The following is a 25322-nucleotide window of genomic DNA, read 5'->3' as shown; positions in this document are numbered from 1 at the left end:
CACCACTAATAAAGAAGAACGGCTTACGAAACAATCTCCTCAGGTCAACCACAGGCCTACTATACATAGATAATTCAGAGAACGGATGAAGTATTGAATAGTAGTCATTTCGTGGGTGCGCACGTGATCTCATCGGCTCTGAAAAAGGCCCCATCGCCTTGATCAACACTTGAAGCAGTATACTTCTCCAGAACCAGGATGGGAAAATATAGAAAAAGGTTCAACGAGAAGGCTCGTGCTGGTATGCTTGCCAAGCAAGCTGCCCTCAAGAAAGCCAGGCAGAAACAATTCACTCGCCATCTTGATGATGGTACTGACGACCAGCCTAAGGAAGATGCAACGGAGCTACTGACTACAGAAAGCAATCCCAATGCTGATATTCTCAAACCAATGACTGACGAAGAGAAAGCTGAAAGAAAGCGTAAACTTGCAGAAGCATTGTACACAGAAAACGAAAAGGAAGCCAAACTATCCAGAGCCAAGAGAAAGAGACTAGACAAGTACATTGAACATCAGCTCAAGAGAGAGGAAAAGAAGATTCTTCTTGAAAAGCTTTCTGGTACAAAGATCGATACAAAACAGCTCGCTCCTTCAAAGCTTCTAGGGCAAGGAAAACAGACCCGTAGGGAAGAGATGATCGAGGCACTAGAGCTCGAGAGACAAGGCAGAGGAGACGAGCATACCAAAGAAGTCTTGTACGAGGAGCATGAAGCTAAACCTTGGCCAGAGGATGAAGGTCTGGAAGGGCTGGAAGATGATGAAGAGCCCGAGGAGGAGTTTCCCTCTACTGAGACAAAGTCATCATTCGTCGACTTCAGACCTCAGAAATCAGGCGGGACAGGAATGGGCTTTGGTTTTGCCAATGTCACTAGAATTGAAACCGATAAACCTGCTAAAAAGAAATACACATGGAGACTTAAGGTTGAGCAGGAGGAGAAGAGAAGAGCCAAGATCGAGGATGATAACGATTTCGCTCTGAGCAGTGAAGACGAAGATGCGGAGGAAGAACAAGAAGGCGAACTTTCAAGTGAAGTTTCAGAAGCTCCTGGGTCTGAAGATGAGGCTGTGGATGCCCAAGCTGAATCTGAAAGTGCAGATGAGTCTGGTTCTGAAGAGAGCTCTGAAGCTGAATCAAGTGAAGATGAAGATGATGACAATGAAGAAGATGATGATGACGAAGAAGATGAAAGTGAAGACTTTGAGGAAGAAGATGATTCACATCTTCCGAGATTATTGCAGAACAAGCCTAAGCATTCTAAGGTGGCTGCGTCCTTTAAGGATTGGGCCGAAGAGCAGGTCAGGAAGCTCGAGGGCAGAACCGAAATGGTCCTTCCAGAACTCAAGAAGGAGACTCTTGACGAATATGGAAAAGGTCTTCATGAAGATAAAGCTTTCTCAGATGACGAGAATGCCATTCCAATCAACATGAATCTCAAAAGAGAAGCCTTTTATGTTAACGTGACCCGTCCGCTAGATATCCAGCAACAGCGTATGCAACTTCCTGTTTTTGGAGAAGAACACAGAATCATGGAAGCTATTCATCATCACGATTGCATTGTTCTCTGTGGTGAGACAGGTTCTGGTAAGACTACCCAGGTACCGCAGTTCCTCTATGAAGCTGGGTTTGGTAACTTGGACTCTGATCTTTATCCGGGCATGATCGGTGTTACTCAGCCAAGAAGAGTGGCCGCTGTGTCTATGGCTAACCGTGTTGGCTCAGAATTAGGGGAGACACACGGTAAGAGAGTGGGCTACCAGATTAGGTTCGATACTACGATCAAGAACGAAGGCCAGCCCAATGGTACTGCTCTTAAGTTTATGACAGATGGTGTTCTTTTAAGAGAGATGATGCAAGACTTCCTTCTTACCAAGTATTCTGCGTTGGTGATTGATGAAGCCCACGAAAGAAATATCAACACTGATATTCTCATTGGTATGTTGAGCAGAGTTGTCAAGCTTCGAAGATCACGCAACAAGCCCCTCAAGCTCATCATCATGTCTGCTACTTTAAGAGTATCTGATTTTTCTGAAAACAAGCAGCTTTTCCCATCGCCTCCACCAATTCTTCAAGTCGATGCACGTCAGTACCCAGTGTCTGTTCACTTCAATAAGAAGACACAGTTTGACTACTTGGAGGAAGCTTTCAGAAAAACCTGCAAGATTCATAAGAGGTTACCACCTGGTGGTATTTTGATCTTTTTGACTGGTCAGAATGAGATCAATGGCCTTGTGAAAAAGTTAAGAAAACAGTTCCCCTTCAAGGGTAAAAAGTCATTATACGCTGAGGATACTGGCGCCAAGTACAAAGTCAGTAACAATGTTGCAGCAGAAGCTGAAGATATTGACCTTGATATTGCATTAAGAGAAAAAAGGAGACAGGTGATGATGAAACCGATTCAGCAGAGGATAGTGACGAAGAAGAGGGCTTTGATGAAGTTGCCGAGCCAGGCCAATCAGAAAGTGATCCACTTTATGTTCTCCCGCTTTATTCTACTCTTCCTACCGCACAGCAAATGAAGGTATTCGACACCGTACCAGAAGGAAGTAGGATGTGTATTGTCGCCACAAATGTTGCCGAGACTTCGCTTACCATTCCAGGTATACGTTATGTGGTGGACTGTGGCCGTGCAAAGGAGAGGAAGTATGATGAAGAAAATGGCGTGCAGTCGTTCGAGGTGGACTGGATCTCCAAGGCGTCTGCTGACCAGAGAGCAGGAAGAGCAGGTAGAACTGGTCCCGGTCACTGTTACAGGATTTTCTCTTCTGCAATCTATGAAGAATACTTCCCTCAATTCAGCAAGCCAGAGATTCTCAGAATGCCAGTGGAAAGTACCGTGCTTACCATGAAGAGCATGGGCATAGACCAGATTGTTAATTTCCCATTCCCAACACCACCAGATAGAAGGGCCTTGAGCAAGGCTGAGAAACTTCTTGTCATTTTGGGAGCTTTGGACCGTGAGACCAAGACTGTCACAGAACTTGGAAAGACCATGTCCTTCTTCCCACTCAGTCCTCGTTTTGCAAAGATCCTTATCATTGGAAACCAGTTGCAGTGTTTGCCTTATGTGATTGCCATTGTTTCAGCATTGTCAGTGGGAGATCCATTTCTCGAAGAGCATGAACTTGGGTTGGCGAACGTGAAGAACAAGGATGAAGAGGATGACATTACGGAAGATATTGAGACACAGGCTGACCTCGAAAAGAAGAGAAGATTGAGAGGGAAGTTCTACAAATCCAGAGCATTGTTTTCTAGACTCGATTCTTTCTCGGATGCTTTGAAGCTTTTAAGCGCAGTTTGTGCTTTTGATCATGTTCCTTCCAACAAGAGAAACAATTTCTTCAAAGACCAGTTCCTCAGGCCTAAGGTGATGGAGGAGATCTCGAAGCTCCGTAAGCAAGTGAGTGCAATTGTTGCAAGTAACATTTCTTCAGACACCATTGCAGACAAGCTTGACCAACCAGCTCTGAAGTTGGGTGTGCCTTCGAAGGAACAGATTGCAGCCATCAAGCAATTTGTCGCCTCTGGTTTTGTCGACCAAGTCGCCATCAGAAGTGATACCATCGATGCTGATATTAAGCTTTCAAAGAAGGCAGCTGTGACGACTGTTCCTTACAGCACCATGGGACACGACTTTGGCCCTGAGATTGACCCATATGTATACGTACACCCAGGTTCTGTCATGGCCTCCGCAGGAAAAACCCCACCACAATACGTGGTCTACCAGCTGCTCAACTTGGGTAGCAACGTCACTGAAGGAAAGGTGTCTAAATTGAAGATGAAGTCGCTTGTTGATATCTCAGGCAAGCAGCTAGCTAATGTTGCCAAGGCTTCATCCCTCATAACATACTCAAAGCCTTTGGGCCATCCATACGGGCCAAAGAACATTTCGTCTACCAAGAGAGAGTGCTATGTTGTTCCCAGGTATGGTGCTTCTATTGGTGATGGTGGATTGGGCTGGGACTTGCCAGTTATCAAGGTGATCCAGACAAAAAAGCATGGTCTGTGGGTGACCGAATGAACACCCACCAGTTAAATAGAACATTCAAGCATACATTAATACCGAAGGAAGAGTGAATGTAGGTACTAGTTGAAGGTAGTAGGAAGAGCAACTCTGTTTACACATTTCAACGACAAACTAAGCAAAATATTCCAAAACACTTATGAACATAATAGTGAAAACAAGTTTTATGCCAAATTCATATGTTCAAGTTCCCATAGCAGGTAATTCATCACCTTAAGTATGGCCATGTTGATCGCACCCATACAAACGTCAATTCTGTGTGCATCACATTTTTGTTTACCTTTTTCGAGCACACAACCTCAACTACTTCAATAACATCCAGCACAACTAAAGAATGGCTGGAAGGCTAAAAGAAGACCGGCTTGAACGAAAGGTGGAGGATGAATTCGATGATGATTCGCTTCTAATTCCAGAAAACGTCGTTGATCAGGCATCGCAAAGACTCTTCTTGGTGTCTGTCTTCGTGCTCATCCAATGCTGGAAAATCTACGATATACTATTAATCAAAGCAGATTCGTTTTCTGCCCATATGGCGTTGGATAGTGGGAGTACGGTGCATCAGTCATTTACATCATTGAATAACTTTACATTCGTGTTGAAGTATGCCATCATTGATGGGTTCTTTCTATGGCTGCTACCGGTGCTCAATGTGCCATTGCTAAGGTTTCTGCCCTTGGTGACGCTACTACTTACAATTCTTGCTACGGCATTTACGTTCTTGCTAGCTAGCGACTCGGCGGTCCCGCTTCTTTCAGGTGCTTTCGTGCCGTTGTGGAACCTAGTGTTTCGCAACAAGGAACTCACAATTGTGGGTGATGCAGTGAACCCACAAGCGGTGAGTGATATGAATGCTCATTTTAAGGGTAGCTATACTATCAGGTACCTTCCAGAATCATCGGTTCATCTTAATCCTTTCCATTTCGATAGAGTCTGCTTGGAGGCTTCGCCTAACGAGTACTCCACTTTCCCTTCGACTGTCAAATTACCGATTGAATTCAACACCACTACGGATATTGGCTTTATGCAAATCCAGCATACTTCTCCCTCCAAGAAGGTCTCTTACCTTGAGTACTCTGCCAGAGACGTTAGTAAGCTACTACGCAGAGACTACTCCCATCTCGCATCATATCCATCCTACGTCACGACGGATGAGCGTGTCTTCTATTTGGAGATTAATATCAATAAGCCAGGTACTTATAAAATTTCTAGAGTGACCGATAAAGAGGGTGCCGTGATTCGCTCATACAAATCTGAGTTTTCAATTGCCCATTGTCCTTCTTCAAGATTTGTCTACCCAGGACTAGAACTGGCGTACTCCAAGTCCAAGTGTGTGGGTGAAAGCTTAAATGACTTTGACTGGACTTTACCGTTGGTTGAGTCATATGGTGTGCTTCCTTTGGAGATTCAGATGGCTGCTGAGGTCAATGGTAAGCAGATAAGCAAATTCAATACCACCATCACGGAAACAACTGCTGATCAAGGTACTAATGCCATCACAAATGCAGTTAAATTGACTAGAAATGCTTTAGAAAGGGAAGTGCTTAAACAACATCTGTCTTTCACCAAGAGCGCTCCTGGCTCTATAAAGTTTCACCTTCTTGGCATCACGGACTATTTGGGTAACTCGAGAAAGTACAATCCATCTTCTACTGATAAGGATGTTTTGTATTCTTTAGACCTCAAACGTTCCCCAATAGTGCTGCTTATTGATAGATACCCGCAGAAGCCACTACTAGTCAATTCATCGAAACGCATTTACTTCCAATCCAAGTATGAAGTATCGTTTCCTTTGACACTCACTTTGCAACATGAAGATGCCGAACCTGGGTCGACTCCACAGAATCTCACTTATACATTCAGAGATTCCACTGATCTCGCTAATGGTATTGAAATAAGGAGACCGGGTACTTACACTTTGCTCGAAGGTTCCGACAAATCTTGTCCTTGTGACATCGAGAAGCGGTCAGTTGTCATAACTACTCCAGAACCACCAGTGGTAAAGATTATTGGTAACCCTCTCACTGATAAGTGTGTTGGTGACATTGGTCTTCAATTTGACGTTGATTTCGAGGGAACTGGTCCGTTCAGGCTTCTGTACCAGGTATTCAAGAACCAAACTGGCAGACTCAAGCCAATCCTCAATGGAAGAGGAATGGCACTTCACACCAAATCTTCGACTAACGATAACCTTAGCTTCCAATACAAACCTGATCAGGAAGGCGGTTATGTAATTGTTTTCAAGGAGTTGAGAGACAAATACTATCAAGACACACCTGTTCCGATAGACGAACTGTCCAATACATTTTCGATCTATTCAAGGCAACGTTCTGTTCTTTCGGTATTGCCTGATTCAGCTAGGAAGGTGATAGAGCTTTGCAAAGGTGAACAAGCTGAGATTCCGCTCTCCTTTAGCGGCAACCCACCTTTCTCATTCAGTTACCAAATTGTTGATCAATCTTCAAAGAAAGTGGTGGCACATGAGAAGGTATCCAGTTTGGCTGAAGAGTCATATGACATCACAACTCCTAAGTTCGACAAAGGTGGCAACTTCGAAGTTCAGATCGTCGATGTGGTTGATTCGCTTGACTGTCCAGTTGAGATTCCTAGCAAGTCGTCTGTTGTCATTAATGCTAGGAAGCACATTCCTGAAGTGAGAATTTCTCGTAACGAAACTTTCAGGATTGTCGAAGGTGATTCTGTCGATATCCCATTTGCATACAAGCACACGTCACTGTCACCTACCAAAAAGCTTCAGTTGGGTGTCCAAAACTTATATGATTCGCGTGATGTGAAGAACATTTCGATCAGCGCAACTGATACGATTCGGGTTAGGGAAGAAGGAATCTACAAGCTCAACTCTTTCAAGGATGAGAAGTGTCCCGGTGCAGTTACCGACTTAAATTCATTCGTTAAAGTTGTCTATCATCCTAAGCCAAACCTTACGTTTACAACAGATGAGCGTAATGTTTTGAAGCAACATTCAAATGGCGAAAGATCACTTCACTTGAAACCAGTTTGTCAAAATTCAAAGTTACAAGTCAAGCCTTCGCTTGAAGGTTCCGGTCCATTCCAAGCTAACCACCGTGTCAGCTATCCCGATGGAACGAGTGTGAGTGATATTGTACCAATGCCTGATGACATTATTGATTTGCCCACAGAGAGGGAAGGCCAGTATGAGCATACTTTCTCTGAAGTTTACGATACGCTTTACACCCAGGGAATCTTATCCAGGCTCCAACATAAACAGGTGCCTTCTGTCATTCGCTACTCTGTCCTTCCTAATCCTGAATTGAAAATTGCTAAAGGCAAGCTGCATATCCAGATCTGTGAATCCAAGGTGAAGAACTCGGGCGATATTCATATTCCAATTCCCGTGGACTTCAAGGGACAAGCTCCGTTCTCTATAAGAGGTGCAATCAGACACACGAATACCGACAAGTTTGAAAAGTTCACAGTTCATGACGTCTCTGATCTGCATATCGATCTTGGAAAGGTTGAATTTGAGGGAAGAACCTTGGGAGATATTCTCACCATTGGGGATCATCTTGTGGTCTTTGAGGATGTTTCAGATGCCAACTCTTGTCAGAATGCTCAACTTCGTTCTCACAATACCGTTTCCATTTCGGTGACTAAGGTTCCAGAAATAAGGAAGGAAAGCCAAAAGGACTACTACTGTGTGGGAGACCATGTTTCATATCGCTTGCAAGGTATTTCACCATTCATTGTTTACTACAACTTCAATGGCCAAACCAGAAAGGCTGAGGTGGGCCATGATTTCCAGAGATTGGCAGCTAGGCCTGGAGAGCTCTCTATTATGGCATTACAAGATGCTTCTGTAAGCCGTTGTTTGGTGAACTATACTACGATTCCGGAAAAATTCGAGGAACTCAAGATCCAAATCCATCAAATTCCATCTGTGGAGATCAGTCATGGTGGTATTATTATTGAGAAGTTACACGAAGGTGACCAAGCTGAAATCTTCTTCAAGTTCAGCGGTGTCCCACCGTTTGAAATCACATACGTCAGAACAGTTGGCGATGAAGTCGGAAGCCTGAAGAGAAGAAAGGGCTCCAAGCAACCTGGAAGCAAGAGAAAGGTCGTGGACACCAAGACAATAACCGATATCTGGGACTACGAGCTCACCGAGGTCGTCAGTCTTGAAGGTACTTACGATGCCATCCGCGTGAAGGATGCGTACTGCCAGGCTGTTAGAGATGTCAATGAACTTCTCTAAGTGTATAATAGATTATAATGCTCATAACTTACGTTTCGTTAACTTGTCTATAACATCGGTCACCTTGGTACGGTCAGCCATGTTTCTTGCTTCGGTGAAAAAGTCGCTAGACGAAATCGGCGTCTTTTCCGTCTGGTCAACGTAGATATTTTGGATCTGCTGAGCTAGTCTCAAGTCTTTTCTCGTCACCTGGTTACCAGCATCGTGTGTAGTGAGACTAAAGTTCACCTTATTGTAAGTGGTAGTGATGGTAGGATGATGCTTACTCGTATGAGCAGCAGCAGCAACGTTATTAAGAAATATCCATGTTTTCGAAAAGTTCTTCAACTTATAGTCAGCTTCAAGCAGTGATTCTTCACCACCTGTTCCACTAGATACCACCTTCCATACACCAGCACCCGCCAGCAGCTCATTGATGGCCTTCAATTGGGACTCAATCTGCAGCCTAGCCAAAACCTCCTGTAGACATCTAAATGACACTCTCATGATATACTGGTGACGTTAAACACCAAACGCCAGTAGTGGTCCAAGATACGTTAGATGGATCGGCCCGGTCTTTGGACAAGCCAGCCCAATGCAGGTCTCACTCATAGTTAAGCCTCGAGACTCAAAACCTACTTACCTCAAGAAAACCTACCCTAGACATCCAAAACAAGTTTTCATAGATGGTCTCGGCAGTATTTATACTCCATTGGCCGGACTCCGAGATCAAGTACCTGCGATGTGAACTCCTATTGCATAGAATTTACTATAACGACATTTACGACCCTCATGCTGTGGTCCAACGGTTCCACCAATTGTATACTGAGCTAGATCCACACGAAAGAACGCCGTTTCTATTTGACCATGGGATGACTTATATGATGTTGTGGGGCGAAAACGATGTTATTCTTATGGCAGCCGCCAGGGCGAACGTCAATGCTCTACTGACGGTTACGTTTTTGCATGAAGTACATGATATCTTGGTTCGTTACTTTGAGCTACCGACGAAAAAGCAGGACCTGGAGGGTCAAGTTATTGATAGAGCTGAAGAAACGCCGGGTTTGACGCGTGAAAAGATCATAGATAACCATTCGTTGGTGTTTGAGCTTCTAGATGAGTGCATGGACTTTGGTATAGTCCAGCTAACAGACTACAATATTTTAAAGGAGTATATTAAGACGACAATCAATCGTCCTTCGCTATCTGCGTCTGGCCAGGATGACCAGTCTGAAACGGATTCTAGTGCAGATGAAGAGTTCAGGGTCAAGCGACGCCTGGCCAAGACAGAAAAGACCAGGAAAAAGAAAGATAAGAACGAGAAGAAATCCACACATAACCTTGCAAATAAAACGGATGTTCTTAATGATACTCAGGCCAACTTTATCAACAGTTCCATCGTTCGTACCCAAGCTCTGGCTATAAGTTGGCGACCAAAGGGTATTTTTTATGCCAAAAACGAGATCTATATTGATATCGTGGAGAAGTGCAATTTCCTTTACGACCTTGGAACGGAAACGATCAAAAATAATGATATATCTGGTGTTTGCGAAGTCAAATCTTATCTATCTGGAATGCCTCTTTGCAGACTTGGATTGAATGAAAGGTACATTTCACAACTTGAGTACGATAGTGAGTTGGAAGGCAGCGATTCGGAAAATGAAGAAGAAGAAGAACTCAAGCAAGAAACTCCAGAGATTGAAGGTAATCTTATTAAATCTGAAAGTGTCGACAATTTCGATGTCGAGTCTCAATCATCTGCCAAATCGAAATCTCCAGCTCCATCAGATACGAAGGAAGAAAAGCGACTCAAAGTGCCAATTTCCAATGTTTCCTTCCATCAATGTATTGAGCTCTCTTCTGTCTATAAGAAGAACTTAATCCATTTCACCCCGCCTGACGACAAATTCACTCTTTTTTCATATAATGTCGCTCAACTGAGGCGAAAGGAGAAAAAGCCTCTCATTATGATTGAGCCGCTTTTCAAGATACTAAAATCCGAAGGAAAGCTCCAGGTCTTGTGTTCCCTAAAAACAGCGTACAAGAAGAGATTGCGTTGTAAGCCACTCGTTGTGCGTATCCCTATATCGCCCAACCTTTTCCATCTCGATGGTAAGGGTGACGGCAACTTAAGGTACAAGGCAGAACTTGGTGAAGCCCTGTTTGAGGTGGACTCCTCGACGCTCACCTGGACCTTACCAGACCTTCCTGGATCCAAGCTGGTCGTACGGCTCATGGCCGAGTTTGCTATCACCAATGCCGAGAAAGTAAAAGAAGAAGACATCTCCGAGGCATTTTATCTGCTTCCGAAAACCACCGATCTAGATGCTAAGGAAGAGACTACAGCAGACGAACTCAACAAGTACTATGGAGTAGGAGGAAAGTCATCTTCAGTCTTTGATGATCTACAGAAGAACGCAAAGATCTCCACCCAGCATCGAGACATCATGATCGACTTCTCGTTGCCCCTTCTTACCTACTCTGGTCTCCGCATTACTTATCTCAGCGTCCAGGAAGACACCCTTAAGTACACCTGCTTCCCCTGGGTCCGGTATCTTACAGAAGTGCGCAGCTCCAGCTTATCAAAGCACAGAGGCTCCCAACAGGGAGAGTATCGTTTCAGACTTGCCCCTAAATGTTTCAACATTGTCCCTTAACGGAATCCAAAACTACCAAATAATTAACTTTCTTCTATTTGGTTTATTGTTCTTTTTATGCAAGGGCCCCCAAGTTGGCATATCCCAATGCCAGATAAGTTAGGCCTCGCGTCGGGATCTTCCTTATCGCGGATCTCATTTCCGCATCAGGATGCGGCCGCTTCTGTCGGTTATCTATGGGCTATCAGTTATGCTATCGCACAATATATTAGAAAAGAGATGTGAAATCCGGGGCTGCTTATTTGTGCGATTTACGCTCACTGCCCTACGTCACAAATATGGTAGCTAAGGTGGACCAACTTGCGGCAAGTGCCGACCCGACATTGAAGACGGACGCTTCGACTGGTCAGATTAAGAAGAAAACTACCAAGTCGAGGAATGGCTGTATTACTTGCAAACAAAGGAGAACGAAATGTGACGAGACCAAACCGACCTGCTTGAAGTGTGCTAAAAAGAATATCGAGTGCGGAGGGTACCCGTCGAGCTATAAATGGGTGAACCCCGAGTTTCCTCCATCGGTGCCTGTTAAAAGGCCAGGATTCTCTCATGTCAAGTCGCTAGCTCCTCTGGCGAGTAAAGATGTCCTGATAAAAGCAGCTTTAGAGGATGCGGCGCTTTCTGTTGTTGGTAGGCCTCTCAAAGAGCTCAGTAGCGAGAAAGCGCACAGACTTCCGGTGACAAAGAAGTTGCGCCGAAGCTGGAGTCTATCTGATGTGGATAATGGAGTAAGTCAATCGCCGCAGAGATCCAATAACAGTTTAGTTGAGTTCAGATCTCGAATCAAAAGTGACTGCTCTCCAAGTAATATGCTGGACGTCTCTATAGCTTCACAAAGTGTCTTAATGGCACCGAGCTCGTCTGACCAAATGTCCTCGGTCATTTCAGAAGGCTACCGCGAGAATGATTCGGCTTCTTCGATAAGTGATACGCCTTATAACAAGGATTCCATGGCTGACCTCAACCTAACGCCGTCTTTGTCTGCTCTTATGCATCAAATATTCACTCCTTCTGTTGGGAAGTCTGGATTCAATGCCATGGAACCTTACGCTGATCCCTCATTTAGCCCATTAGAGCTTAATGGCCCTTCAATGGAAGATCTACAATATGTCAAAAATGATGTAACAGCTAGGGAAGTTGCATCTTACTCCAAGCCGGATACATCTATTGCAATTAATATCGGACTAACATCTTCTGATCAGAGTTTGATACAATCCTCCGAGCAAGACCATATATTGGGATTATACACAACTCATACGTCTGGCATTTTGTCTATTAAATGTGGCGAAAAGGAGAATCCATGGAATATTTTATATGTACCTTTGGCCAGAGAATACAGTTTCGTATTCAATTCTATCGCATCAATGACGCTATTTCATCTCGCTGGTAACACGAAGATACCTTCTGAACGAGGAAACTTGAGATCTAAGGGTTGCTATTACATGAAGAAATGTATTTTGGAACTTGCGTCCGGACTTAAAAGTGTTGAAGAAGAAGCTGACGAATCTTCTTTACCTCCAGATGTCGCCCTAATGACTTGCTTGAACTTAGCCATAAGCGAATCTTGGGATACACATACTTCAAGTGGAATTGCGCATTTGAAAGGAGCAAGAAGTCTAATCCATAAAGTCTTGTCCCTCATTAAAGACTACATGGCCAAAAGAGATCTGACTTCCACCATTGTTGACTCTCTGATCAAGACAAAACTCAAACTTGTCGACGAGCATGAATGGAAACATATAGAGGAGGGATCATCTTCGACAAGGTCCAGCAATGCGCTGCAGCACGACTTTATTGTCCCTAAAAACCTTCAATTGGTCTTCAACAAGTGGATTTATCTACATGTACTTTCTCAAATGACAGTTCAGTCTGGCCAGGACGAACGCGGTATCGATCTTGTTGCGACTATTACTTCGATCATTCATTCTACTCATGAGAAGAAAATCAAAAAGGAACAAGATCTGTTGATGGAGAAGAAAGACTCGCCAACCTATTCTGAGACGGGACTGAGCTCGAGCAGTAATATGGGAGGATTCTTTGAAGACTTCAACTGTGCTTTCCTGAACAGCGACCTTATTGATCCGCTCTTAGGATGTGCCCAATCCCTTTTTCTGATCATGGGAAAAGTTGCAAGTTTGATATCTCAAGTCAGAAAGGAGAAAGAAAAGCTGCTGAAGTCTGCGAGAAACTCGCTCAACAATATCGCCAAGGCCTCTGAGCTTCGACAGAAGCTTTTGTCTTGGAAACCAGAAATCTCAATGGGTGGATTTGGAATGGATAGCTTGGGAACCGGTGGAGAATCGTGGGATGTCAATTCTTGTATCACCACAGCCGAGGCATACAGAACTGCTACACTCTTATATTTACATCAAGCTGTTCCAGAGATTCCGCTGGCGCCATCTCATCAATTGGCAGAGAAAATCTTCGTTCTTCTAGCAACCGTTCCTACCTCATCCAACCTTCATATCATCCATATCTTCCCATTATTGGTAAGTTCTTGTGAGGCCAGTCCGGGAGAAGAACGCCGCTGGTGCGAAACCCGCTGGGCATTCCTTTCTGAAAAGCTTTGGATTGGCAATGTAGACCGTGCTTTCGAAGTCGTCAAAGAGGTCTGGAGAAGAAAAGATGAAAGCTCGAGAAAGAAAAGAAGAGAGCTAGAAGAGTCCACCATAACGGTCCTGCGAGTATGTGATGATCTGCACAGACTAGCCACCGAAATCAACGGTCTCATGGCTACCCAGCCCGACGCAGACTCTGAGCAAGGCATCTGCAGCCGGAACCACTGGAACTCTGTCATGAAGGAATGGGAATGGGAAGTGTTCCTTGGATAAATGTGTCATACGCGAAATAGACTTTCGGTCTAACGGGCCTAATGGCTGCGAAAAACTATCTGTAGTAAGCACTCGCCTGCACAATATCTCTCTATCTACATCAGTATCTCCAAAAGTGACTCTTTCTTTCCCAGTTCCAACCACTATGCTTAGGACAATTTATAGGAGAATGAGCACTCGTGGGTCACTGCTTATCTCAGATCCATTGAGACCAGACAGAATCACCAAGTCTCAGGCAGACAGTCTGTTTCCCAAGCCTCGTTTTGTGTCGTTGGATCTCTGGGGCACACTCTACACGCCAAAGAGACCCATCCCTGAACTGTACCACGCTATCTCCAGCAAGGAGTTTAACATTGATAAATCATTGGAGAGTATCAAGGAAGAGTTCCCCAAGCTTCATGATCAGATGCTCGAGGAGTACCCGAACTATGGCAAGTATAGTGATGATATCCAGAACAGCAACGACTGGTGGCTGGAGCTCATTGTGAAGTTATATGGGCTTCCACACTTTCTGAAGGATGAGAAATCTGCACAATTTTGTGACCGTCTATTGGATTACTTCTCTTCGGCGGAGGCTTATAAATTGTATGATGATGTGAAGCCAGTGCTTGATACGCTCGTCAAGAACCATATCAGGTTGATTGCTTCGAGCAATTCGGATGATAGATGTTTCCCAATCATGAAGTCTCTTGGAATTGACAAATACTTCACCACTCCGCAAGTGTACATTTCATACGACTTGGGCACGGAAAAGCCCGAGAGAGCGTTCTTCCGTTCGATTGCAACGGAGCTCTACAAGGTCGATAAGTCCAAGGAGCCAAAGCTCAGCATGCAAGAGTTCTTGGAGAGTATGTGGCATGTAGGCGATAGCTACGAGAAGGACTTTGTGGGAGCAGTTAAAGCTGGCTGGAATGGTGTTCTTGTGGATAGGCCCAAGACCAGTGTGTTCTTCCGGAACGGTCCTCAAAACACACAAGTCAGTAATGACTGTTTCGAAGCACAAGCGACCGATACTTTGGACAGCGACGAGTTGGTGATGATTGCAAACAATCGTGTTGCCGTGAGCTCGTTACGAGAGCTTATCAGACTCTTCAACCTCAAGCAATAGGAGTCTATGGAGCCGTACAATCTGTCTAGATGAATAAAAGTTAAGCATTCCGAAAGGTTGTTTTTCTTTTCTGTTTTAGCTCTTTTTTGCTCTTTTTTTTCCATTCCATACCATTTGGTAGCATTTGGTATTTGGTAGCCTCCATTCCAAGGTATTTTTAGAGCTGCTGAGGCTCGAGTTTTTCAACCCCACGTTAGTTGCTCGTATCACCAACTCTCCACCAACCAGCAACTTCACCAAAAAATAACAACCACATAACATTGGCATCTCGTCCAACAACGCCCTCCCAAAACACAAATCCTCCTACTTTTCTTGTACATTGACCAACCGTCCCAGAAACTCGTCGCCTTGGCAATACTACCCAAGGCTGTGTTCTGGCTAAGACCTGCACCAATGGAGCTCCTGTAAAAAAAAGAATGTACGCGGGCTCATTTCGCAGTTCGCGCTATCAACTATTTTTACCTGATCCACCTTCTTACCTACCACCTACTTTCCACACTTAAAGGTACTACTTACTTCTTTTTTTAGACAATGAGATGGTGGCTATTCCCAGTGCTGCTTCTACTGATGGTTGCGGCCATGAAGCTTGAACCCGAATCGGAGGAATCGATTTGCGAGGTTTCCAAGAACATCGTGCAAGGTGCCATGAACTATTACTTGGGTAATGAGTATGGTGGAACTGTGGGTATGTTTTCTGCTCCTTACTACTGGTGGCAGGCCGGTGAGGTTTTTGGCGGCTGGATCGACTACTTCCACTTCTGCAAGCCAGACAACAAGACGTTTGAGAAGATCTTGTACGATGCTATGTTGCATCAGGCTGGCTCCAAGTTTGACTATATGCCTAGTAACCAGAGTATGACTGAAGGTAATGATGACCAGGGTGTGTGGGGATTGACGCTTCTTCAGGCTGTGGAGCGTAACTTTACCGATAACAAGGATAACTCGTGGTTGTCAATGGCCCAGTCTATCTATAACCAGATGCTGTCTCGTTGGGATACCACCACATGTCATGGTGGTTTGAGATGGCAGATTTTCACCTGGAACTCGGGTTACAACTATAAGAACTCTATTTCCAACGGTTGTTTCTTCCACATTGCTGCCCGTTTGTACAGATACACTGACGACGAGCGGTACCTTGAGCAAGCCGAGAAAATCTGGGACTGGATGTGGGGTGTTGGTTTCATGACCGACGAAGATGGTGAGTTTATCATCTACGATGGTGCTGACGACCAGACTAACTGTACCGACTTGACTATCCACAAATGGTCCTATATTTATGGTGTGTTCTTGGGTGGCTGTGCGTACCTTTACAACTCTACTGAGGATGAGATCTGGAAAACGAGAGTGGAAGAAATCTTGGAGGCTTCCGAATACTTCTACAAGGACGACGTGTTGCAAGAAACTACATGTGAGCCATGGAAGATGTGTAACAATGACCAGCGTTCTTTCATTGCGCTCTTGGTGAGAAATATGGGTTTGACCGCATCCTTGATTCCAAGCTTGCGTGATAACATCAGAAACAGAATGTTGAGATCTAGTGCAATCGCTGCAGCACAATCCTGTTCCGGTGGTGAGGATGGTATTACTTGTGGTCAGAACTGGCATGAAAACGGTTGGGATGGCTTGTACGGTTTGGGTGAGCAAATGAATGCTTTGGAAACCGTCATGACCATGATCACAGTGGACCACGAGCCATACACCGCCGATAACGGTGGTTCTTCCAAGTCCGTCCCGGACGCAGGTAATCACTCCACAACATCGGTTAACAATAACCTTTTTGATGTTGAGACCAAAGACAAGGCCGGTGCTGCTATCTTGACGGCAGTGGTGTTGGGTTTGACCTTGTCGGGAGGCGTTTGGATGTTGTTTTAAAACTATCACTGCAATCGCTTATAGCGTTTTATGTTATCATGACACAATAAAATTTTAAGGGTATCTCTGTGAAGAACCTTGTGTAGAAGCAATCCTATACTTTGTGGATCGTCAGTCAGGTCGCATCGCACCATCATATATATCGTACGCAACCATCAAGTGACGACTTCTGAAAAACTAACCACCCTCCTTCTACATATAAAAAGATGGTTTTGTCCCAGGTGATAAACCAGCTTGCTAACCCCAATACTTATAGCAACAGAAGACGACGTCTTTATATCCCCCGTCTACCAATTATCCGTTATTTTCATATGGTGGAGGCGATGACCAGAGATCATTTCTCTCTCTAGACGAATCCAGCTCTTTTTTCATGGGCCAGGACGATGGGAGTGATGTCGCCAGTATCAACTCCTCTCGTTCCTTACCGTCCACACTAAGTTCCTTGCCCACATCTGAGGATCAAGAGTCCTTCCATTCATGGCTTCAAGAAGAGCATGCCAGACGGTACTCTGCTATCAACGATAACGACTCGCTTGGCAGACGCTCTTACGGCTCACGTCTGACTCGACAGTCTGGCAAAACAGGACAGTCATTGGTTGGCGTTGAAGACTTTAGTAGGTTGCGAACTAACTACTCCAGAGAAGGTAAGATGCTTCTAAGATATTCGCTTCCTCTTATTGTGACCTTTGTGCTTGAGCATTTCTTTTCCATTGTGTGCTTGCTTGTAGTTGGCCATTTGGGTAAGAACGAGCTTGCTGCCGTTTCATTAGGCTCAATGACTTCGACTATATCGTTAGCCATCTTTGAAGGTATCGCAACTGCTCTAGATACTCTTTGTCCTCAGGCGTATGGTGCTGGAAACTTAGATATGGTGTCGACCCATGTCCAACGCTGCATGATGTTTTCCATGCTTATTTTCATTCCTGTTGCACTCTTCTGGTGGAATTCTCACTACTTGTTGAGGTATGTAATCCAGGAGCAACAGGTTTTGGAGCTCACTTCGCTTTTCCTCAGGATATTTATCCTTGGTGGTCCTCCTTATATTTTCTTTGAATGTTTTAAGCGCTTCTTGCAAGCGCAGGGCATTTTTGAGGCGGGAACTGGTGTTTTATTCGTCAGTGCCCCAATTAACATTGCACTTTCGTGGTTCCTCGTTTGGAACAAAACTTATGGCATTGGGTATGCTGGCGCCCCCATTGCCACCGTGATTAACTTTTGGGTCATGGATATTTTGCTTGTCTTATACACTGTCTTCATTGATGGTAAACAGTGCTGGAACGGCTTCTGCTCGTTCAGTGACCTTTTTAGAAAATGGGGTCAGTTGTCCCATTTGGCAGTACCTGGTATTGTCATGTTAGAATCTGAATATGTTGCATATGAGATTATGACGTTGTTTGCCTCGTACTTTGGAACAGTCGAGTTGGCTGCCCAGAGTGCTGTGGGTTCTATTGCATCTTTGACCTACATGGTTCCTTTTGCTGTGAGTATTGCTGCTTCTACTAGAATTGCTAATTTTATTGGCGGTCAGAATATCTTTTCCGCCCAAAAAGCGACGAATATGAGTCTTGTGTTGGGTCTCTGCGTCGCAACTCTTAATGGTCTTGTGCTCTGGAGCGCTAAGGGATTTATTGCAAGACTTTTTACAAAAGACGATGATGTTGTGGCACTTATTGAGAGCTTACTCAATCCCCTCGTTTCGGTCTTGCAAATTTTCGATGGTGCCGCCTCGGTTGCTAGCGGAGTGCTCAGAGCTCAAGGTCAGCAAAAGATCGGAGGTGTTATCAATTTCCTTTCTTACTATGCATTTGGTTTGCCTTTAGCTCTTGTTCTCAGTGAGATACTAGATCTCAAGCTTTTCGGTTTGTGGATAGGTATTGGCAGTGGTATGGTTCTTATCAGTCTTAGTGAGACGATCTTCATTCTTTCTTCCGACTGGGATGCCATAATGATGAAGGCTGGACTCATGAATGATTCCGATTCTGACGTTAGTGTCTAAGAAAATACTAGTCTATTTTTTTTTCGCAAATTATTCCTTATCAGAGTATGTTTGCAGCCATTACCTTTGTCGCAACTCCCAAATGGTCCAATCTACTACCGTTACCTGCACTACAGAGTAAATCTATCGAGGAGAAAGAAGCCTAATCCCGGAAAACCGCCAATAGACGACCGGCCTAATGTATGACCTTCTGTCAATCTCTCGTTCGTGCAATCACTTAAGCGGTCCGACTTCATTTGCCGCATTGGGTGCGCAGATCCTGTGCGCTCCATCGGTAACGCGGATATGTACCGTCTTAGCATTATCTTATCTAGATACCTATCTCGGTTGTCAGGAACCGCCCAAGATATGATGGTACTTTCTCATTTTACTTTTATAAGAAGACGAATGCCATGACTTCTACATGAACTCTCTTCATCTTTTGTTTCTCTTCTCGGAAACCTTCAAAGAAAATGTCATACTCTTCTGAAGATAAGAAGCCTCAAGTTGCAACAAAAGTACATAGACTGTCCTCAAGAAGTCTGTCTATTGGCGTTGGAGAAATTCATGAATTCAGATCTCCTATTCAAGCTCATGGTTTAAGTTACCAGGAAGCTCGGGCTAACCTTGCTCTTGTATCAGACACAGGCTATAAACCAGAACTAAGAAGAAACTTTTCTACATTGGCTTTGCTAGGATGTGGTTTTGGTCTTACGAATTCCTGGTGTGGTATTTCGGGGTCCTTGGTTACTGGTATTTCCAGTGGCGGACCAATGATGATCGTATATGGTATTCTTATTATCACAGTTATCTCGTTATGTGTTGCCGTGAGTCTATCTGAGCTTGCAAGTGCTATGCCTAATGCTGGTGGACAATATTACTGGACCATGAGACTAGCTCCCAGGAAATATGCTCCCATTGCTTCCTATATGTGTGGTGCTTATGCTTGGGCTGGTTCTGTTTTTACTAGTGCTTCGGTTACTATTACTCTTGCAACGGCAATAGTTGGTACATACTATCTTGGTGCTGGTAAAACCGAAGCTCCTCCAAGATGGACAGTTTTTATTACTTATGAGATTTTGAATGTTTTATTGGTCTTCTTCAACTTATATGAGAAGCCACTTCCGATGATCTCACAACTGGCTTTGTACGTTTCTTTGATTTCTTTCGTGGTTATTACAATTGTCGTACTTGCCAAAAGCTCTGGTCATTATCAATCTGCAAGTTTTGTATTTGCTGAGTTTAGTAACGGTACAGGCTGGTCCTCATCCGGTATTGCTTTCATCGTGGGCTTGATTAATCCAAACTGGTCATTTAGTTGTCTTGATGCAGCCACTCATTTGGCTGAGGAGACTTTATCTCCAGAAACTGATATTCCTAAGGCTATTATTGGAACTGTCTTTATTGGCTTCTTTACATCGTTTGTTTACGTTATCTCAATGTTCTTTTCCATCAGAAACCTACGTGACATTCTTGAATCTCAAACTGGTGTGCCAATTTTAGATATCTTCCACCAAGCCTTGGGTTCTCGTGGTGGAGCTATCGTGTTGGTTTGCTTCTTTTTGCTTACCCTAGTTGGATGTAATATTGCTTCCCACACTTGGCAAGCAAGACTAGGATGGTCTTTTGCTAGAGATAATGGCTTGCCTGGATCACGCTACTGGTCAAAGGTTGCAAAAACTGGTGTCCCTGTTAATGCCCACCTTATGTCTTGTGGTTGGTGTGCTGTTATTGGATGCATCTACATGGCCTCCACGACTGCTTATAATGCTGTGGTCATTGGATGTATTCTGTTCCTTTTGATATCATATTCTATTCCTATTTTGTTCATGTTGCGTCAAGGCAGAAGCAATATCAAGCACGGCCCATTCTGGCTTGGTAAGCTTGGTCTTGTTTGTAATGTTGTGGTCGTCTGCTGGACAGTGTTTGCCGTGGTCTTCTACAGTTTACCACCTGAGATGCCTGTTTCTGCTGACAACATGAACTACGTTTCTGCTGTTATCGTTGGATTTACGGCATACGCTTTTATTTATTGGTTCTGCCGTGGAAAAAAGCATTTCAAGACCATTGAACAAAGGGCAGAGCACATACCAGAGTTGACGCAAATAGTATCACAGGAAATGATGGAAGCTGAGTTCACAGATGGACACAAAGTATAGGAGATGGTTTTATAGAGTTTAATAGAGAAGAGTTGTTAGCATCAAAAATAATTTATTTTTTGTTTTTTATGTTAGATCGTTCTATGTATACTGTGATCCATCTATTTTGAAGCTCTTCTGGCCTTGATGGCTTCTGCTAACGTCTGCAAGACCGTCTCAGTGTCATCGAAGCCGATACAGGCATCCGTGATGGAACAGCCGTACTTCAAGGCATCCTTACCGCCCTGGTCGGCTGGGGGAACGTCTTGTCTTCCTTCAGCGATGTTTGATTCAATCATCAAACCGCAAATTTGGTTCTCGCCTTCAGAAATCTGCTTGGCAATTTCAGCAGCAACAAGAGGCTGGTTCTTGTGGTTCTTGTTAGAGTTACCGTGAGAACAGTCAACCATGATTCTTGGAGTTGGGTTCTCTGGGTCAACAACCTTAGCCTTGGCCAAGGCGTCTTTCGTCTCCTGGACGGATTTGGCATCGTAATTCGTGCCTTGTTTACCACCTCTTAAGATAACGAAGCAATCTTGGTTACCTTCGGTGCCCACGATCAGTACGATACCCGGTTTCGTAACGCTTAAGAAGTGGTGTGGGTGAGAAGCAGCTCTAACGGCGTCGAGAGCAACGCCAAGAGTACCGTCAGTACCGTTCTTGAAGCCCACAGGGAATGACAAACCAGAAGCCAATTCTCTGTGCAACTGAGACTCGGTGGTTCTAGCACCGATAGCACCAACACTGAACAAGTCAGACAAGAATTGAGGAGAGATCGTGTCCAACATCTCACCAGCAATAGGCAACTTCTCAGTCAACTCGACGAACAACTTTCTGGCGATTCTGAGACCCTTGTTGATTTGGAAAGAACCGTCAATCTCTGGGTCGTTAATCAAACCTTTCCAGCCCACAGTGGTTCTTGGCTTCTCGAGGTAAGCTCTCATGACAACATGAAGCTCACCCTTGTGTTGCTCAGCAAGCTTGTGCAATCTCGTGGCGTAATCAAGAGCAGCAGCTGGGTCATGGATAGAGCAAGGTCCAATGACAACGATAAGTCTATCGTCCTTACCATTCAAAATGTTGCATGCATCTTCCCTACCGTTCAAGATAATGTCTTTGCATTTATCAGAAAGTGGGAACTCATGCTGTAATAAGTCTGGTGGAGACAAAGGGTCGTAGCCACGAACTGGTGGTTAGTAAAATTCGTCCATGGTTATAATTTTTCACCTAATCGTGGGGTACACTAGTGACTCATTTTTCAAACATACTTCTCCAATCCTCCATGCGGGATCTGTCGCCGACGTGTTCGTTTTGGATGAACATAATGCTGAAATTCTTAGAATGAAAAGAAAAATTTGGTGTTTTTCGAAGTCTAACACAAAAAAAGAAAAAAATTTCAAATAAACCAGGACCCTTTCTGAATTTTGTAGTCGCACCAGCCGTAATCTCTCGACTGCCTAGGTGCAGTCCTCGGACTTCTTCTGCATATCGACTGGCATGGTGATATGTAGAAGCGGCAAAAAGGCGTAAAAAAAAGGGGCCTGGGTGTGCTTCTTTTCTACTGAAAACAGATTCTCCGTTATTTTCATTTTCCTCCAACTCCCCTGACCAATAGACTCTTTCTGATTCGCCGTTATCCAGGCGTCGAAGAGTCTCACCCTCTATGTGCACTACCTAATGAGTAACAGGTGATGCTTGTATGAATCATACCCATGCGCAGCGCGCCTCATGCCTTAGCGAAGAAATAGACATACCCGCAATTCACCATGTCCTTCAAGTTTGTGTTTTGGCACTTCACCACCTTTTCGTCGTTGAACAAAACCCAGTTTCCTTCGTGCTTGACGAATACAACATAATGACCCGTATGTGGCGAGTTACCCTTGTGGCAGATAACAGCCTTCAATTCGTAGCCTGCGGCTTGTGCAGCGTCCAGTTTCTTGAGTAGTTTTTCCTTCAATTCCTCTGCCTCTTTCTGCACATTTACGACCGGCTTCGTATCTTCAATAACTCCATCGTCGTCGGGGTTATTAAAGAGCCATTCGACTGCCACGTTTACATCGTTTCCATTCACGAAGAGCGCCTTCTTGGCAAGCTTGTCACTGAATCCCATGGCAACAAGGTTACCAATAGCCTCTGAATCTGGTTCGCCTGCTCCCGCAGTATTTGTCTGTGCTGTCTCTGCGGGATTGAATGGAGCATCAATGTCTGGATCGTCCATATGAGCAAAGATCCAGTTCATGGCATCCTCAGCGTTGCTGTTACCAGTATTGTAAAGGGCCTTTGTGCATCTAACATCGGGGAATCCCATACTCAAAAGTTGAGCAAAGGCCTCTTCGTTAGGTACAAACTCAGATCCAGTTCCCAGCTCTTCTACCTTCTCCACCTTTTTCTCGTTTTCCTCGAACTTAGGGGCTGCGAAGGGCGAAAGATCAATGCTTTCAGGCAAAGTAATAGGAACATCCACCTTCACTGGCACCCAGTTCTCGAGCTGAATTCTTTGGGCATTGACAATAAGATTCTCAGGGTATGTCTTGAATCCAGTCTTCTTGAAAGCAATGGTTTTCTTTCCGCATGCATCACACTGGTACCCATCGATCTGTTCAGTGCCCAACGTTCTTGCGAAGCAATCATCCATCTTCACTTCTTTATATTTTTTCTTACCATCTTCATCTTCTCCAATTACCTCAACATCTAATCCGACAGAGATGTTGTCCACAAGTTCTTCTGACGATGTGCCACTGTGACACTCCGAGCAGATTACCTTGTTACCAAGCAAGAACTTAAAGTGCTCATTCAAACCTAATCCAAACTCCTTATCAAGTTTATCCATGAGGAAAAGAAGGAATTCATTAGCGTCTTGCTGCTTATTTGTCTTGAACTCATGGTGATCAGCACCGATGTGACTCTTGAAAGCAGATGGTTTCAAACCAAGCTGATAATCATCACCTTTGAGTTCATTGGGCCTAGAATACCTCCCGGAAAGAAGACCATCGTAGAGTTTTATCATCTGAGAACGTAAATCAGTAGCAGGATCCTTCACCAGCTTGTCGAATTGCAACTGGGAAAAGAACGAACGGTAACTTGGAAAGCTAAAGAGCGCTTGAATAGAAGAATTGAGGTAGCATGAGTTACCCAAGTTCTGCAAACCAGTCAATCCAGGACCGTAGATTGGCGTGAGAAGTTCACCATCCTGTCCGTCCAAGTTAAATTGCCAGTTCATATTTCTGTCAAGGTTCAACTCCACCAAGTTTTTCTCCGTCTTCACTGCACTTCCTAAATCAATGCCGAATTTAAGAAGCTTCTCTCCAAGCTGTGGTACCTTCACTTCGTCATTGCATTTGTAGCAGTAACAATCGCAGTTATCCTCGTCGTCTGCGGAGAGCGAACCAAGCTTAACGGCTACCGAATGCCCTGACTCTTCATAATGCTTAAGAGCATGAGAGTTACCCTTGAGATCAGATCCAAACTGCTCACGACCACAGCCGACAGCTCCACAAGTGAAACAGAGCCATAAGTTCTCCTCTAGGTCGCACATGGAACATTTCTTAAGGTCCACTTTATTTTCAATCGATTCAATGTGACTAGAATGCTCGCAAGGGTAAACTTCATTCTCCCAAGCCTTGATTTCATCATTCTTCTCAGCAGAGTTAGCTGAAAGGATCAGCTTGGCAAGCAGACTAGCAGGCTCAGGAGACTCCTCGATAGACGCCGACTTGTCCAATGGAGCAACGTAAATGCTAGTATGAATATCGTAAAGATCCGTTTCCTTCTGTTCCTGAACCTCGAGCTTAGGTTGTTTAACCTTAGACCCATCAGTTTCCACTGAGGCCTCGTCCGAGTCCCGTTTAAGCCTCTCGCTCTCAGGCTTCAACGTCTTCACAATGTTCACATAGAGCGGATGACGCTGCTCAGAGTAATGTTCCGAAGTATAGTTCTTCTGAGGAGCCCGAGCAAACGCCTGGTAGCATGACATACACACATCTAGCCCCAACTTGTTATTCTCTGGAGTATCGAACGAGTACATGCAATCATCCTTATAAACCTTAGCCGAAGGTGGAACGGTGGATGGAAGCGATGACGCCGCTGTGGCAATATAATCAGCAACAGACATGGCAAATGCGGTAGGTTTAGGTGGAAAAAATACTCGATGCCAGGTGATTTGTAGGTGTGGTTTTGGAGGCAACAGCAGGTACTGATGCCGAGAGACTGCAGAGACTGCGATAGTGGTGAGGGCCGATTGTAGAGGGTTTTCAGGAAACGCCATTATGAGATATGGGATTTGGGAAAGTGGAAGGGGAATGATTTTGTCGATTTGTAGAATGTCGAAGCCTTTAAATGAGATCTGTTTTTGCTTGTTTTTTTATAGGTATGGTTTTTTGAATTTACATTTCAAGAATCATACTTTGCAGCCATTTACCTATATTTGCACAATGTTTCGCACCAAAGTGGCTGAAGCTGGTAAACAGCATAAAGTGCTAACTTGTCTTCTTAGTGTTTTGCTAGGTATAC

General features: G+C 44.4%; 10 protein-coding genes across 10 annotated transcripts; 7 read left to right on the top strand and 3 right to left on the bottom strand. All coding sequences in view use genetic code 12, as the record gives it.

Moving 5' to 3' along the window:
- Positions 1 to 198: 198 nt before the first annotated feature.
- On the top strand, positions 199 to 8256 carry CXQ85_002675 (ATP-dependent RNA helicase; the record flags this gene model as incomplete). The annotated part of the gene is made up of 3 exons (XM_025486340.1): positions 199 to 2379; positions 2406 to 3977; positions 4396 to 8256. 3 exons carry the CDS (start codon positions 199 to 201, stop codon positions 8254 to 8256), a joined length of 7614 nt encoding a protein of 2537 aa, XP_025343890.1.
- A 21-nt stretch (positions 8257 to 8277) lies between these two features.
- PHHB (4a-hydroxytetrahydrobiopterin dehydratase) lies at positions 8278 to 8742 on the bottom strand (the record flags this gene model as incomplete). The annotated part of the gene is made up of 1 exon (XM_025486339.1): positions 8278 to 8742. The coding sequence occupies one exon, from the start codon at positions 8740 to 8742 to the stop codon at positions 8278 to 8280; it is 465 nt and encodes a 154-aa protein (XP_025343889.1).
- Positions 8743 to 9119: 377 nt separating this feature from the next.
- On the top strand, positions 9120 to 10892 carry CXQ85_002673 (uncharacterized protein; the record flags this gene model as incomplete). Its single annotated transcript, XM_025486338.1, has 1 exon — positions 9120 to 10892. One exon carries the CDS (start codon positions 9120 to 9122, stop codon positions 10890 to 10892), a length of 1773 nt encoding a protein of 590 aa, XP_025343888.1.
- A 278-nt stretch (positions 10893 to 11170) lies between these two features.
- Positions 11171 to 13720, top strand: ZCF9 (Zcf9p; the record flags this gene model as incomplete). The annotated part of the gene is made up of 1 exon (XM_025486337.1): positions 11171 to 13720. One exon carries the CDS (start codon positions 11171 to 11173, stop codon positions 13718 to 13720), a length of 2550 nt encoding a protein of 849 aa, XP_025343887.1.
- A 145-nt stretch (positions 13721 to 13865) lies between these two features.
- On the top strand, positions 13866 to 14828 carry CXQ85_002671 (uncharacterized protein; the record flags this gene model as incomplete). Its single annotated transcript, XM_025486336.1, has 1 exon — positions 13866 to 14828. One exon carries the CDS (start codon positions 13866 to 13868, stop codon positions 14826 to 14828), a length of 963 nt encoding a protein of 320 aa, XP_025343886.1.
- Positions 14829 to 15359: 531 nt separating this feature from the next.
- Positions 15360 to 16700, top strand: DFG5 (putative mannan endo-1,6-alpha-mannosidase; the record flags this gene model as incomplete). The annotated part of the gene is made up of 1 exon (XM_025486335.1): positions 15360 to 16700. The coding sequence occupies one exon, from the start codon at positions 15360 to 15362 to the stop codon at positions 16698 to 16700; it is 1341 nt and encodes a 446-aa protein (XP_025343885.1).
- Positions 16701 to 17070: 370 nt separating this feature from the next.
- On the top strand, positions 17071 to 18696 carry CXQ85_002669 (uncharacterized protein; the record flags this gene model as incomplete). Its single annotated transcript, XM_025486334.1, has 1 exon — positions 17071 to 18696. The coding sequence occupies one exon, from the start codon at positions 17071 to 17073 to the stop codon at positions 18694 to 18696; it is 1626 nt and encodes a 541-aa protein (XP_025343884.1).
- A 452-nt stretch (positions 18697 to 19148) lies between these two features.
- CXQ85_002668 (uncharacterized protein) lies at positions 19149 to 20834 on the top strand (the record flags this gene model as incomplete). Its single annotated transcript, XM_025486333.1, has 1 exon — positions 19149 to 20834. One exon carries the CDS (start codon positions 19149 to 19151, stop codon positions 20832 to 20834), a length of 1686 nt encoding a protein of 561 aa, XP_025343883.1.
- Positions 20835 to 20935: 101 nt separating this feature from the next.
- Positions 20936 to 22136, bottom strand: ARO3 (3-deoxy-7-phosphoheptulonate synthase; the record flags this gene model as incomplete). The annotated part of the gene is made up of 2 exons (XM_025486332.1): positions 20936 to 21999; positions 22082 to 22136. 2 exons carry the CDS (start codon positions 22134 to 22136, stop codon positions 20936 to 20938), a joined length of 1119 nt encoding a protein of 372 aa, XP_025343882.1.
- A 403-nt stretch (positions 22137 to 22539) lies between these two features.
- On the bottom strand, positions 22540 to 24924 carry CXQ85_002666 (ubiquitin-specific protease; the record flags this gene model as incomplete). The annotated part of the gene is made up of 1 exon (XM_025486331.1): positions 22540 to 24924. The coding sequence occupies one exon, from the start codon at positions 24922 to 24924 to the stop codon at positions 22540 to 22542; it is 2385 nt and encodes a 794-aa protein (XP_025343881.1).
- Positions 24925 to 25322: the final 398 nt, after the last annotated feature.

This window comes from Candidozyma haemuli (assembly GCF_002926055.2).
Source record: "Candidozyma haemuli strain B11899 chromosome Unknown D_2014730914, whole genome shotgun sequence".
Classification (NCBI taxonomy): Eukaryota; Fungi; Ascomycota; class Pichiomycetes; order Serinales; family Metschnikowiaceae; genus Candidozyma; species Candidozyma haemuli.
Note: the sequence above shows the minus strand (reverse complement) of the source record. Positions and strands in the feature narration are given on the sequence as shown.